The sequence below is a fragment of the Pipistrellus kuhlii genome, unplaced genomic scaffold (assembly GCF_014108245.1).
Source record: "Pipistrellus kuhlii isolate mPipKuh1 unplaced genomic scaffold, mPipKuh1.p scaffold_m20_p_2, whole genome shotgun sequence".
In the NCBI taxonomy this organism is placed as follows: domain Eukaryota; kingdom Metazoa; phylum Chordata; class Mammalia; order Chiroptera; family Vespertilionidae; genus Pipistrellus; species Pipistrellus kuhlii.
The window spans coordinates 129,335,718-129,349,871 of NW_023425515.1; the positions used below are offsets into that span (position 1 = coordinate 129,335,718).

At 41.7% G+C, this 14,154-nt stretch overlaps 1 protein-coding gene across 11 annotated transcripts in view; it reads left to right on the forward strand.

Moving 5' to 3' along the window:
• EVI5 (ecotropic viral integration site 5) overlaps positions 1–14,154 on the forward strand; it is a 164,334-nt gene that overhangs the window by 33,025 nt on the left and 117,155 nt on the right. For 9 of the 11 annotated variants that reach the window (XM_036444102.2, XM_045584340.1, XM_045584337.1 and 6 more), the window contains 4 exons: positions 5,722–5,847; positions 10,404–10,547; positions 11,529–11,618; positions 11,723–11,820. In XM_036444102.2, coding sequence (XP_036299995.1) covers positions 5,722–5,847; positions 10,404–10,547; positions 11,529–11,618; positions 11,723–11,820 — 458 coding nt within the window. The remainder of the gene's footprint in view (positions 1–5,721; positions 5,848–10,403; positions 10,548–11,528; positions 11,619–11,722; positions 11,821–14,154) is intronic. The other 2 variants (XM_045584338.1, XM_045584342.1) reach the window with 1 other exon arrangement.

Below are 14,154 nucleotides of genomic sequence, written 5' to 3' on the forward strand. Positions count from 1 at the left end.
TTAAATGACTTCCCAACATTACATATCATGATAAAGAAAAGCAGAATAAGATTCAAAAACTATGTTTCCTAATGCTTTGCTTCAATTAGCTAAGAGTTCTACCTGAGTTTTAAAGCTTTATAAGTATTATGGCTGTACACATTTTTGAGTCTCAAAAACTTGATGTCAGAGACACTGGTTTATAATAAAGATGAGTGGTTTTTACTTTGCTTTATAATAGAAGAATTGCACCCAGAAGTTGTTATTGCAGGATATCTCTAACATTAGGTTATAAATAATAAGAAAAAAAAACAAAACTAGAAATGTTAATGTTGGAAGTATAGCTGTTTTACAACATTGTGATTTTCCTAATTTGTAATTGATTAGTATTGGTAGGCCTTTCACTGTTGAACTCAAACATCCCTGTTATAAGTCCAGAGATTTTTGTCACAATTCTGTTTCTTTTACTTTCATATTAGCTCCGAAATAACATTTGTATTGATGATCTAAAAAGCAGTTTTTCTTTACTTGAGCTGAGTCAGTCCTCCAACAGCTGACCTAGCTAGCTCTATAGGATGCCTAAGGAGCCGTCACATTTTTTCTTCATGACGCTGCAGGCAGGGCTGGTGGCAATGCTCACTTTTATTCAATTACTAGAGGCCCAATGCATGAAATTCGTGCAAGAGTAGGCCGTTGCAGATGCGGTGGCTGCCTTGATTCCTCCCTCCTAGCCGAAGCAGCTGCCTGGATCTCTCTCTGGCAGCCGGAGGTGGCTGCCTGGATCCCTCCCTCAAAGCTGCCTGCTGGATCCTGCCACTGCAGCCTTGGCTTCATCCCAGAAGGACATCTAAAAGGACGTCCAGTCTAATTAGCATATTAGGCTTTTATTATTATGGATTGATTTACTGTTGTCACTTGCAGCTATTATACTATCAACACAATAATTTAATAGCCCAGGGCCCTAAGCTAGGAAGTATGGTACAACCAAATTCAAAAGCCCTTCTCTTTGTTTCTAAAGCTTATTTTCTTATACACTATGCTGTATTGCCTCCCACAACTAGCTTAAGAATGTTTTCACAGGAGAGGGGGAATTAAGAGATCAACCAAAGGACTTGTATGCATGCATATATAAGCATAACCAGTGTACACAGCCATGTGCTGGGGGTGGGGGTAGCCGGGGAGAGGTCAGTGGGGGAAAAGGAACATTTATAATGTCATATGTAATACTTTATACAATAAAGAATTTTCAGAAATAAAAAAGAATGTTTTTGCTGCCTGGCCTGTTTGGCTCAGTGGATAGAGTGTCAGCCTGCGGACTGAAGAGTCCTGGATTTGATTCTGGTCAAGGGCATATGGCCGGGTTACAAGCTCAATCCCCAGTATTCTTGAGCCTGGGACCCTTCAGTCCACAGATGCTCTTAGGCATCCTACAGAGCTAGCTAGGTCAGCTGTTGGAGGCAGCTGATCAATGATTCTCTTGTATCATTGATGTTTCTATTTCTACTCTCCCTTCCTCTCTGAAATCAATAAAAATATATTTTAAAAAATTCTGTAAAAAATGTTTTTGCAGCATTAGATTATTTAGTTCATGTTGTATTAAAATAGTTAAAGGTGTTGGGTATGTATGTTTTGTGTATATCTTAGTAGTCTATAAAATTAGGTAGATATGTCCTCATTAGACCTTTGCAAATGATATGGATTCTTATTAACTGTCACAGAAAAAATATGTAGCAGTACAGTACTCTAAGACTCAAATGGTCGTATTTTTTTCTAATAGAAAGGAATAACTAAAAAACAACTGAGTGATTGTTCTTCATATTTATATTTTATTTGGTGTCACTCCTTTTCACTTTGTGAACATTGTTTTAATATTGGAGAAGGATCCAGTGACTTTTTGTCTATTGCCTTTTGGTCTTTTATACAATCACTTCAACTTATTTTTTTTTTTTTAATAAGTTGTTAAATTTTTAAACCTCTCCCAATTCCTATATTATTGCTGTTACAGAGGGGAGAGGGATTAAACTTTTTTTTAAAAAATTGATTTCAGAGAGGAAAAGGAGAGGGGGGAGAGAGAGTAACATCAATGATTAGAGAGAATTATTGATCGGCTGCCTCCCCCATGGCTTCCACTGGGGATCGAGCCTTCAACCTGGGCATGTGCCCTTGACTGGAATCGAACCTGGGACCCTTCAGTCCACAGGTCAATGCTCTGTCCACTGAGCCAAACCAGCTAGGCGGGATGAAACTTTTTTTTTCTTTGCAGAAGGGAGAGAGATCTAGAAACATCAATAATAGGAGTGGCTGAAACAGGTTTGGCTCAGTGGATAGAGTGTCTGCCTGTGGATTGAAAGGTCCCGGGTTCGATTCCGGTCAAGGGCATGTACATTGGTTGCGGGCACAACCCCGGGGGGAGAGGGGGGCGGTGTGTGTGTTTGCAGGAGGCAGCTGATCAATGATTCTCTCTCATCGATGTTTCTAACTCTCTATCCCTCTCTCTTCCTCTCTGTAAAAAAATCAATAAAACATATTAAAAAAATGATGAGAGTGAATCATTGATTGGCTGTCTCCATACAGGAGATTGAGCCTTTAACTTAGGCATGTGCTCCAACTGTGACCTCCTGGTTCATAGATTGATGCTCAGCCACTGAATCATGCTGCCTGGGTGGGATGAAACTTTTTTTGGTATGCTCACAAGAGAAGAAATTTTTGTAAGCCAAAAATGGGGAGATGAATTCGTACTGGGGTTGGAGGAGAAGTGGAGAAGGGAAGGTAGTGGTAGGAGATGGGGTTGGAGAAGTGGTATGGGTCATGTCATATAGGACCTATAAAGATTGTGGCTTTTATTCAGGATATGAAAAGACACTGGGGAGGCTTTTTGCTTTGAGCAGTGGAGTGAAATGATTGAAATGATGAATTGAAAGGGTCACTCTGGCAGCCCCAGGATGTATGGAGAATAGGTTGTTGGGAAGGGAGCACAAGGGAGGCAGCAGAGTGGCCAGTGAGGAAGCCTTGCGGTTACCCAGACCGTGAAATGCTACTCACTCGACAATGGTTTGGACTAGGTGTTATGATGAGAAGTGGTTGATTCTTGAGATATTTTGGATGTAGAACCAGCAGATTGGATGTGGAGTAAAAGAGAAAGGAGGAATGATGACTCATAAGGTTTTTGAGCAGAAGTATTGGACAAGAAGTAGCAGGAAATTAGAAGTGTGATTTAAGATGTCTGTTGGACATCCAAAGTGGAGATATAAATGTGCAGGTGGAAATATGAGATGGAATTGGGGGGAATGTCCAGGCTGATAGATGGAGGAGAGAGACTAAAGACTGTAAAAATGGGTTCAGATGCAGGTAGATGTGGTGTCGTGAGAATGGGCTAATTTTCTTATAATTGCTTCTATTAAAAAATATTGATTTAGCAAACAAGGTCATTACAGACGAGTGGGAAAAAAGTTTGAAAAGCTCTGGAATGAGTGATTGAATTAGGAAATAAAGTATACCAGATAGCATTAAAGATCCACTGAGATTAGTGGTCCTAAATTCATAGTGAGACCAGCCAGCAGGGCTAAGTGTTTTCATTTTACCCATTCAGACACTTTCTGCTGCCTAAATGTAGTTACAGGGTTGGATTTATCTAAAGGTGGAGTTTTGCAGTTGGGATTATAACTGAGAGAGAAAGACAAAGTAATTGTGGATTTAAGTGTAAATACATGTAACAGTAAAGTGAGCAGACTAGGGAGATGGGAACAGATTTAAGGTAGTGTATAAACGAATGAGAGGACTGCAAGGTCAGATCATTGTAAATACTTTATGTACATTAGTCTTCACTGCATCCCTGTGAAATATGTGCTATTTTTATAACCATTTGATAGGTGGTAAAGCTGAGCAACTAAGAAGTTAAATAATTTGCTGAAGGTCATACAGCTGTTGGTGGGAGTTGAACCTTAGGTGGAGTGGCTGTAGAGCCTGAGCTGGTAACTGCCTGCCAAGATCATTGGAGCACAGGAAGCCAGAGGTGTCTGAGGCCAGAGGTGTCTTCAAACCACATGAAAGTGAGGGTGGTTTGAGGGGATGATCCACAGGTTTGTAGATGCTGTAAAAAAGAGGAGTCATGGGTAATGTCTGCTGGTATGTGTTTCAAGAGAATGGGGACTTAATGCTGTGGAAGTGGCAATGACGTTCAAGAACGGCTATGTACCTCTTTACCCAGGGCTTTTGTCAGTGCTGTGGGGGGTAAAACAGCCACCTCGGGGGAGAGCCAGCTTTTGGTGCCAAGTGTTCTTAAGGGAAAGCCAGATTTCAATGAGAAAACAAGGTGAAAGAACATTTGATAAAGAGATTGAGGATATTGTTAGGATATTTTGTTGATGGCAGATTATGAGTTCTATAAAGTTCTGTGGAAGAGGTTTTGGGAAGGTTGGAAGTGGGGTTAAATTAGGGGAGCAGTAGAATCACATAGGATGAGAATTCTGGGATGTTTTGTTTTGTTTTTCAGTGACTTAATGGGGTTGAAGGGTGTAAGAGGATTAATGATTATAGTTTCCAAGGCAGAATTGTGGTTATGTGTGTTGGAAGGGAGGAAGGAAGGGAGGGAGGGAGGAAAAGAGGAAGGGAGGGAAGAAAGGTTTTGCCAAGAGTAACTCTTGGGTCCTGTCTTGGTTGTGTCAACATGGCCAGAAAAAAAAAAATATTATTATTGGAAGCAGTCTTCAGTGAGAAGAATGCCTAGAGATCCTTTGAGGTTTCCTCTTTTGAAACACACTGGTATAATGTGAGTGAATGAGCATTAGACAATTTTATCTTTTTGAGAAAGATGACTTAATAATTTAGGTAAGTGTTACTTGCTTAAGTATTATGAATATCTGTGTAGCTCTTACAGAACTTTTACATTCATTATCTTATTTGATATAATTTTTAGTGAGTTATATAAATTGTGAAGTTGATATCTTTAAATCCCAATTACAGAATCTTTGAAAATGTATTTTTTAAAAGTTTTTGTAACACTTATACCATATCACTTCTGCTCAGAATGTTTAAAAGGTTTTCCTGTCTCACTTAAGGTAAAAGTCCAAATCCTAACAGTGGCCTCAAAGCCTGTGTAATTTGGTTCCCTGTTACTTATCCTCCATAACCCAACTACCACTTGTAACATTACGCCTACTGTATTAGTCCCCTGTTTGCTGTTCCTTGAGCATGCCAATCTTGATCCCATTTCAAGGCCTTTATATTATTCTCCTAGAACTATTTTCCTCAGTTGTTCCCTTCAGTATTCTACTCTTCTGCTCAAATGCTATCATGGCACTTTGCCTAACCTAGGTAGGGAAAGTAAATAGCATCTCCACAGCTTTTCCTGTTACTCTACTTTGCTTTATTTTCATAGCGCTCATAGCCATCTGACATGTATTAATTGATTTCTTCCATACATTGTCCTCTCCCCCCACAAGAAATTACAGAGTTGCTGATTATAGCAATTGTGTTTATTTTGTTGACTGGTAGAGAGGGGAGGGGGAAGTAGCTAACAAGTGAGATTGTTAGTCTCAGAGGTTGTTTGATTTGTCTAACTTTTCATTCACTGTGATACATGGGAGATTACAACCTTCTGATTTTTAGTCTGTTGATCTTGACATTGTATCACATGGCCACTCAAAAACAATGTTTATAGTTGGATGGGTACTTAGTTTAAATAGACTTTAACTAGTGTATCACAGAATATTAACCTAATGTTGCTTTTTTCTCCTAATGTAGATGCCAGAAGAAGAAGCCTTCTGTGTATTTGTTAAATTAATGCAAGATTATAGACTTCGTGAACTTTTTAAACCAAGTATGGCAGAATTGGGCCTTTGTATGTACCAGTTTGAATGCATGATACAGGTAAAATTATAGTGTTAAAAAAAAAAAGGAATATTGCCTTTATATTTTGTCATCTTGGTTTGAGTGACACCTGAGCATATTTAATGTTCAAAGTATTATAACAATTGAAAAAAAATCAGTGTTTTAATCACATGATCATTTGTTGGTTGATTAATTCAATTTAGGCCTACTTTTCATTTAGGCATTATCTGCAGATATCTGCACTATCACAGTTTGGAACTGACTGCAATTTTCACATTCAACCTTAAGCATGTGTGCTAAATGTATTATAACCCCAGTAGAGGCCCAGTTCATGAAATTCATGCACGGGGGTGTGTGTCCCTCAGCCCAGTCTGCACCGTCTTCTTTAGGGGACCCCTTGAGGGATGTCCAACTGCCCTGCCAGGATTGGGTCCAAATGGGCAGTCTGACATCCCTCTCACAATCCAGGACTTCTAGCTCCCAACTGCTTGCTTGACTGCCTTCCTGATTGCCCCTAACCACTTCTGCCTGCCAGCTTGATCACCCCTAACCACTCCCCTGCCAGCCTGATTGATGCCTAACTGCTCCCCTGCCAGCCTGATTGCCCCTAACTGCCCTCCCCTGCAGTCCTGGTTCCCTCCCCCCCCAAATGTCCTCCCCTGCAGGCTTCCCCCCACCCCCCAACTGCTCTTCTCTACAGGCCCAGTCACCCCCAAGTTCCCTTCTCTGCGGGCCTGGTCCCCCCAACTGCCCTCCCCTACAGGCTTGATTTTCCCCCAACTGCCCTCCTTTGCAGGCCTGGTCCCTCCCAACTGCCCTCCCCTGCTGGTCAACTTGTGGTGGCCATTTTGTGTCCACATGGGGGTAGGATCTTTGACCACATAGGGGCAGCCATATTGTGTGTTGGAGTGATGGTCAATTTGCATATTACTCTTTTATTAGATAGGATGGCCAAAATGCATGTTTTCTTATGACCTACTAGAGTCCTGGTGCATGAAATTCTTACACTTGGGGAAGAGGTCCCTCAGCCTGGCCTGAGAACTTTTGCAGTCTGGGAGCCCTGGGGGGATGTCTGACTGATGGTTTAATGGGCCTAAGTTGACTAAGCATTGCCACATAGGCAGGAGGCTCCCACCACTGCCGCTGTGCTCTCCAGCTTCTGGCTGAGTGGTACTTCCCCTGCAGGAGCACAGACCTCCAGGGGGAAGCTCTTGCATTGAGCATCTGTCCCCTGGTTGTCAGTGCACGTAAGAGTAACTAGTCATTCTGCGGTCGGTAGATTTGCATATTAGCTTTTTATTATATAGGAGTAGATGAGTCCTCCTAGAACCATAAGAAATGCAAAAAATTTACTGTTAACTCATTCTCGAATTGCCCCCACTTAAAATCAAATTGCCCCCCCTCTGGGGCATGTGCTGCATCTTGGGAACCAGGGGGCTTAACACTTTTCCTCTCTGAGCTTCAATCTGAATGAATACATATGCATGTACCATGGGAATTGTAATCTCTTCTCCGCCCACCTCACTGGGTTGTCCTGAGGAGGTTCTGAGCTAATAAACCTAGAGATGTTTCATCAAGTAAGTGATGTCTAAACGGGAAGGGATTACTATTTTTAAGCCCATAGGTATCCTCACAGGTAGCAGGTGCTGATTGGGGGAGGAGGGCATGATTGTTTCCTGGACTGGGGCAGGGCATTAGGAGTGGGTGCTAGGGGGGCAGCGAGGCTGAAGTGGGAGTACCTGACAAACCTTCCCGCTTGGTGCCATTCTTTAAATTGGATGTGGCTGTTTCACACCTGTACCTGCTCAGGGCGGGGCTCCAACCTCCTGGAGTGGGGTGGGGGCCCAGCCAGGGCGGAGCCAGGCGGGCTAGGAGGGTAGGTTTAGCTGCACCTCCAGCGAGGTTCAGCGTCCTTCCTCTGCGGAAACGGCACTGCTGCTGACAGGGGGAAGGGTCAGACCCGGGGGGCCGCTCAGGCCTGCCTCCGCTTAGGTCTGGAGTTGTAGGGAGGAGAGGCGTTTCTGACCCCAGGGGAGGGGGCCCGGCAGTGGCGGCCTCGGGTGCCTTGGGCACTGACAGGTGTTCGCTGGTGTGCTGTTGTGGGCACCCCTGGCGGGGGTGGTGGGGGAAGAGATTGGGAGTCAGAATGCGGGCTGCAGCTATCCCCAAGGCTGGGTCTTCTCCCAGTCTGGTCAGCCTCCCCGTTCCCCCGGGGGTGCGGTTGCTGGGGTAGGATGCCCCCCCCCCCCCCCCCCCGGGAGTGCAGGGGCTGGGGTAGGCTGACCGCCCCCCATCCCTCCCGGGAGTGTGGGGGCTAGGGTAGGGTGTCTGTCTGTCCCCCCGGGGGTGCGGGGGCTAGGGTAGGGTGTCTGTCTGTCCCCCCGGTGGTGCGGGGGCTAGGGTAGGGTGTCTGTCTGTCCCCCCGGGGGTGCGGGGGCTAGGGTAGGGTGTCCGGCCTCCCCCCCCCCCCCCCCGGAGTGCAGGGGCTGGGTAGGGTGTCCGCCCCCCGTCCCCCCGGGAGTGCGGGGGCTAGGGTAGGGTGTCTGTCTGTCCCCCCGGGGGTGCGGGGGCTGGGTAGGGTGTCTGTGCAGGAGGATTGAAAGAAATCCCCTGGCTGCTTCCTTTTCCTTCTTTGCAGTCCAGGCTCCTGTCAGGCCGTCTCCTCAGATCCCTGGGAACTTGGCTCTGGCTGCCCGCCCCCTGCTGCACACGCAGCCCTCCTGCTGGTCTGTCAAAATGCAAATTGGTCGTTACTGGGACACCATACTGGACAATTAGCATATTACCTCTTTATATGTATAGATTATATCCTATTATTGTTATGTAGACTAGGCTCTGACAGGAGCCCATGATATCATGACATTGATGTTAGTTCATTTTCTTTGAGATTGCCTCTTCTGTCTCTTTCAGTTCTCTCCCCTGCCTTCTCCTCCCTCCCCCTTTTTTTATTTTTGTTAATCCTCACCTGAGGATATTTTTTCCTTGATTTTTAGAGAGAGTGGGAGGGAGAGAGGGTGGATGGGGGAGGGAGAGAAAAAGAGAGAGGGAGTAACATTGATGTGAGAGAGACACATCAATTGGTTGCCTCTGGCTCTCATCCTAACCAGTGGGCTGGGTATTGAACCTGCAACTCAGGTATGTGCCCCTGACTGGGAATCGGTGACCCTTTGGTGTGCCATCTCTCTAACCACTGAGAACACTGGCCAGGGCGTGCCTTTCCCTTTTTATCTCACATTTTGCTAATGTTTAATCTTAAAAAATAATGTTTCCATTTTTTTCTCTTGCTGGTTTAAGATTTAGAGTCTAGTGACTTCATGAGGGTGAAGAGGAGAGAAATAAAAATTAAATGAAAAATATCTTTGAAATATTTTGCCTTTCTGGATTTAATTTTTATTTTATTTTATTTTATTCTTACCTGAGGATATGTTTATTGATTTTAGAAAAAGAGGAAGGGAGAGAGAGAGAAACATTGATGAGAAAGAAATACTGCTCAGTTGCCTCCCATTTGTGCCCTGACTGGCATTGAACTTGCAACCTAAGTATGTGCCCTGTCCGGAAATTAAACTTGTAGCCTTTTTGTATATGGGAGGATGCTCCATTCAACTGAACCACCCAGCCAGGGCCAGTTTTTATATTTTATATATAAAAATAAGTTTACTATATTGTCCTGTAAAATAATGGTGTTAAGTATTCTCATTTAGTTAAATGTCAGTTAGAAAAGGAGAATTTAAGAATATAGGTTAATGATTGAGCTGGCATGAGAGCCATTTTTGTGAGTCCCCTTTTCTCTGGCAGCCTTACCTACAAGAATTAAAAAAAAAAAAAATATATATATATATCTTTATTGATTCCCTACTGGGGAACAAGTCCACAACTGGGCATGTGCCCTGACCGGGAATTGAACCCTGTGACCTCTCGATGCATGGGAGGATGCTCAACCAACTGAGCCAGACCGGGCACTCACAGAAATTTTTAAATTCTCTATCTTTTTCTATGTGTGGTAAGAGGAAGGGGATATGTAAAATGTTTTTTATATTTTAAAGACAAAGCAGATTTAGAGATGATTCTTAAATTATTTTTCTGAAATAGTAAGCTTGTTTTGTACCAACCCTTAAAGCTCTTGGTTAATGTGTCATTTATGTTTTGAATTATTAGAGTTGCTAAAGCATCTATATTTTGTGTGAGAAGGTAGGAAGGTAAGGTGAATAATGATAGATAGTACCTGAAAGTATTTCAAGATAGCATTTCTTTCCTTAAAAATGTCTTTTTGAAATACTATAATTTATAGAAAATATCAGACACCCATCTACCCACCAACAAGGTTAATCAAATATGAAAATTTTATTGCTTTAATTTTTCTTTTTATTAATAAATAAAATGTTATAGATACAGCCAAAGTCCTAACTAACTCCATATTCCTTTCCCTTTGTTACTGGGACATTATCTTGAACATATCATGTTCTACATTTTAACTTTTCCATATGGTGTCTGATCTTTGTGTCTGGTATAGGCTAATCTGGTGTATATCCAATGATCTGTTTTAAAATAACCAACTTTACTTACTGTGTTTTAACTAATTATTGTGTTCTCTTTAGGAACATCTTCCAGAGCTCTTTGTACATTTTCAGTCTCAGAGTTTTCATACCTCAATGTATGCATCATCCTGGTTTCTGACTATCTTTCTTACGACTTTTCCGCTACCAATTGCAACAAGGATATTTGATATCTTTATGTCTGAGGTAAGCTAATGGGCATTCTGAGAAAGGAATCTCTGGGTTAATTAGAGCAGGGCCGTGAGGAGAACACTAAAGGAGCCAGGTGTCCCATGATAAACTGCTTACATGGAGGATCTTACTTAAACCTGTAACACCCCTGTCAGGTACTATTCATTTCCCCATTTGATAGACTAGGGAGCCAAGATATAGGGAAATGTTAAGGGGCTAGTTTGTTTATGGACACATAGCCTATAAGTGGGTATAGTAACCAGGATTCAAATCTAGGCAATCAAAATCTGGAGCCTACACTCTTAAACCTCTGTATGACCTCCTGATTGATTTAGTAAGAATTAGTGAGTGATAAAATTTGCCTTACATTTAATATGTTGCAATGCATCTGCTATCCAAAGAGCCAGAAGTGATGAATCTAATTAAGTTTCTTCTTTTCCACGAACACCTTACAAGTAGCCCTTCAATTGTCATTGACTTGTGGTAGGTGATCTTTTGTCTTTTGTATTTTGGATGAGAATATGGTAGGAAGGTAGGATAGGTGAAAAGTGGAAGATAGCTCCTATAGGTATAATTAGTATTTTAATTACCTCTTAATCAAACCCAACGTTAATTGTTATTAATTACATCTTGGGAAGATTAATTTGTATTACTTAGCTAAATTAGTTTAAGTCTGGAGCCAGCAAATTGATTTGTGTACTGGTTTGCATGCCAAATCTGTCCTTCCACTTGTTTTTGTAAGTAAAATTTTCTTGGAACACAGCCATGCCCATTTGTTGATGTGTCTGCTTTTGGGCTACAATGGCAGAGTTGAGTATTTATGATAGTGACTGTATCGCCTACAAAACCGAAAATATTTACTATCTGACTCTACAGAAAATGTTTGTCAACCTCTAGTTTAGATTCCTAAATGTTTACCTTATTATTCTTTTGAATGATTAATTTTGTTGATGGAAGAGTGAGACAAATTTGGCTTTATGTGATTTGTTTCCTCAGGGTTTAGAGATAGTGTTTCGAGTAGGATTAGCACTTCTTCAAATGAATCAGGCAGAATTGATGCAACTCGACATGGAAGGGATGTTACAAGTAAGTCAGTTCATGATTTATTGAATGCCTTTAGATTTTACTATTAATTAGTTAATAATAAACAGCACAAGTAGTTCTTATGTTTTTGTTTTATTGCTTCTTAGCACTTTCAGAAGGTCATTCCACATCAGTTTGATGGAGGTCCAGACAAATTAATCCAGGCAGCTTACCAAGTCAAATATAACTCAAAAAAAATGAAAAAGTAAGTATTTTACATTTTCTTTTTTAGTAATAGGGATTTGTTGAAACATATAGGAAATGAAATAAAAGTGGTAAAACATTCTAATAATAAGTTCAGTTTCCCTCCTCAGTTTATACAACTGTAGTACTTTATTTGGTAGTAATAGTTTTATTTATTTATTTTAATTTAACTTTATGTTTTTTATCACAATTTGTCCATTCTATGCCTTCTTTCATTTCCACCCTTCCCAGTTCCCCCACTAAATCACCACACTTGTTTGGTGGAAATGGTTGTAATGTAACAAATTTAATATTGGAATTTCATACTGCTCTTCATAGCAGTACATGGGACCACTGTGGATTACCTTTAAAGCTCCCCTTTCCCATTCCATGGTAAGTATATATGTGTAAGTGTGCTGTTATTTTAAAAACCACTTTTATGGTGTGGTCCATTCACTGACCTTTTCCTCAGTTGACTCCAGAGAGTCATTTTCAAAGAACTTATGTTTCTAATTGCTGGGGTTTAACTGATGACTACAGCGGGAAGTCTCTCCTGTGGGAAACTTACAGAAGTACAAAAAATTGACCTAATATATGTGTGTGTGTGTGTGTGTGTCCATCAGTGAAAGTGCCATATAGGAAAAATAAAGCAGGATGATGGACATAGAGCGATGGGATAATATTTTAGATAGAGCATGCAGGGATAGGATACACAGACTAACAAGGTGCATTTTGGCCTGATTGGTGTGCTTCTGGTTGAGCATCTACTTATGAATCAGGCGCTCACTGTTCCATTCCAGGTCAGGGCACATGCCTGGGTTGTGAGCTTGATCCCCAGCAGGGGATGTGCAGGAGGCAGCTGATCAATGATTCTCATCATTAATGTTTCGCTCTCTTCCTCTCACTTCCTCTGAAATCAAGAAAAATATATTTTAAAAAATAATTCTAAAACCCGATAAAGACACTTAAAAGAAAGAAAATTGTATGCCAATATCCCTGATAAACATAGATACTGAAATCCTCAACAAAATATCAGCAATAGATAAAATTGAGATTTACCCGAAACTGGTTTGGCTCAGTGGATAGAGCGTCGTCCTGCGGACTGCAAGGTCCCAGGTTCGATTCCGGTCAAGGACATGTTACCTTGGTTGTGGGCACATTCCCAGTAGGGGGTATGCAGGAGGCAACTGGTTGATGTTCCTCTCTCATCGATGTTTCTAGCTCTCTACCCCTCTCCCTTCTTCTCTGTAAAAAATAAATAAAAAATATTCTAAAAAATATTTTTAGAAAACTAAGGTTTATTTCAGAGATGCAAGGGTGGTACAATATTCATGATTCAATAAATGTGATGCACCATATAAACAAACTGAAGGATAAAAGTCACATGATTATATCAATAGAAGCAGAAAAGCATTTGAAAAATCCAGGACCCACTTATGATAAAAACTGTCAGTAAAGTGGGAATAGAAGGATCATACCTCAACATAATTAAGGCTCTATGTGATAAACCCACAGCTAACATCATACTCAATAGGCAAAAACTATAAGCATTTTCCTTACGATCAGGAACAAGACAGGGATGTCTGCTTTCACCATTCTTCTTCAACATAATACTGGAAGTCCTAGCCACCACAGTCAGACAAGAAAAATAATTATAAGGCATCCAAATTGGAAGGCAAGAAGTAAAACTCTCATTGTTCGCAGATGATGTGATAGTGTATATAGAAAACCCTAAAGACTTCATCAAAAAAACTATTAGATCTATTTGACAAAGTTTCAGGATAAAAAATATTCAGAATTTAGAACCATTTTTATACACCAGCTAGAGGCCTGATGCACAGATTTGTGCACCAATGGGGTCCCTTAGCCTGGCCTGCAGGGATCAGGCTGAAATCAGCTTTCTGACATTCCCCCGGGGGTTCTGGATTGTGAGAAGATGCAGGCCAGGCTGAGGGACCCCCTGGTGTGCGATCTGGGCTGGGGAGGGACTGTGAGAGGGCTCCAGGGTGTGTCTGGCCTGTCTCGCCCAGTCCTGATTAGGACCAGTCAGGACCGTCTTGCCCAGTTCTGATCGGTCCCAATCCGGGAGGGACCATGGGAAAGCTTCAGGGCATATCTAGCATATCTCACACAATCCTGATCAGTCAAACTTCAGCAGCAAGCTAACCTACTGCTCAGAGCATCTGTCCCCTGGTGGTCAGTATGTGTCATAGTGACTGGTTGAATGGTAAGACACTTAGCATATTAGGCTTTTATTATATAGGATAATGAACTACCAGGAAGATAAATTGAAATAACAATCCCATTTACTATTACAACAACAAAAAAAGATACCTAGGAATAAATTTAACCCAGA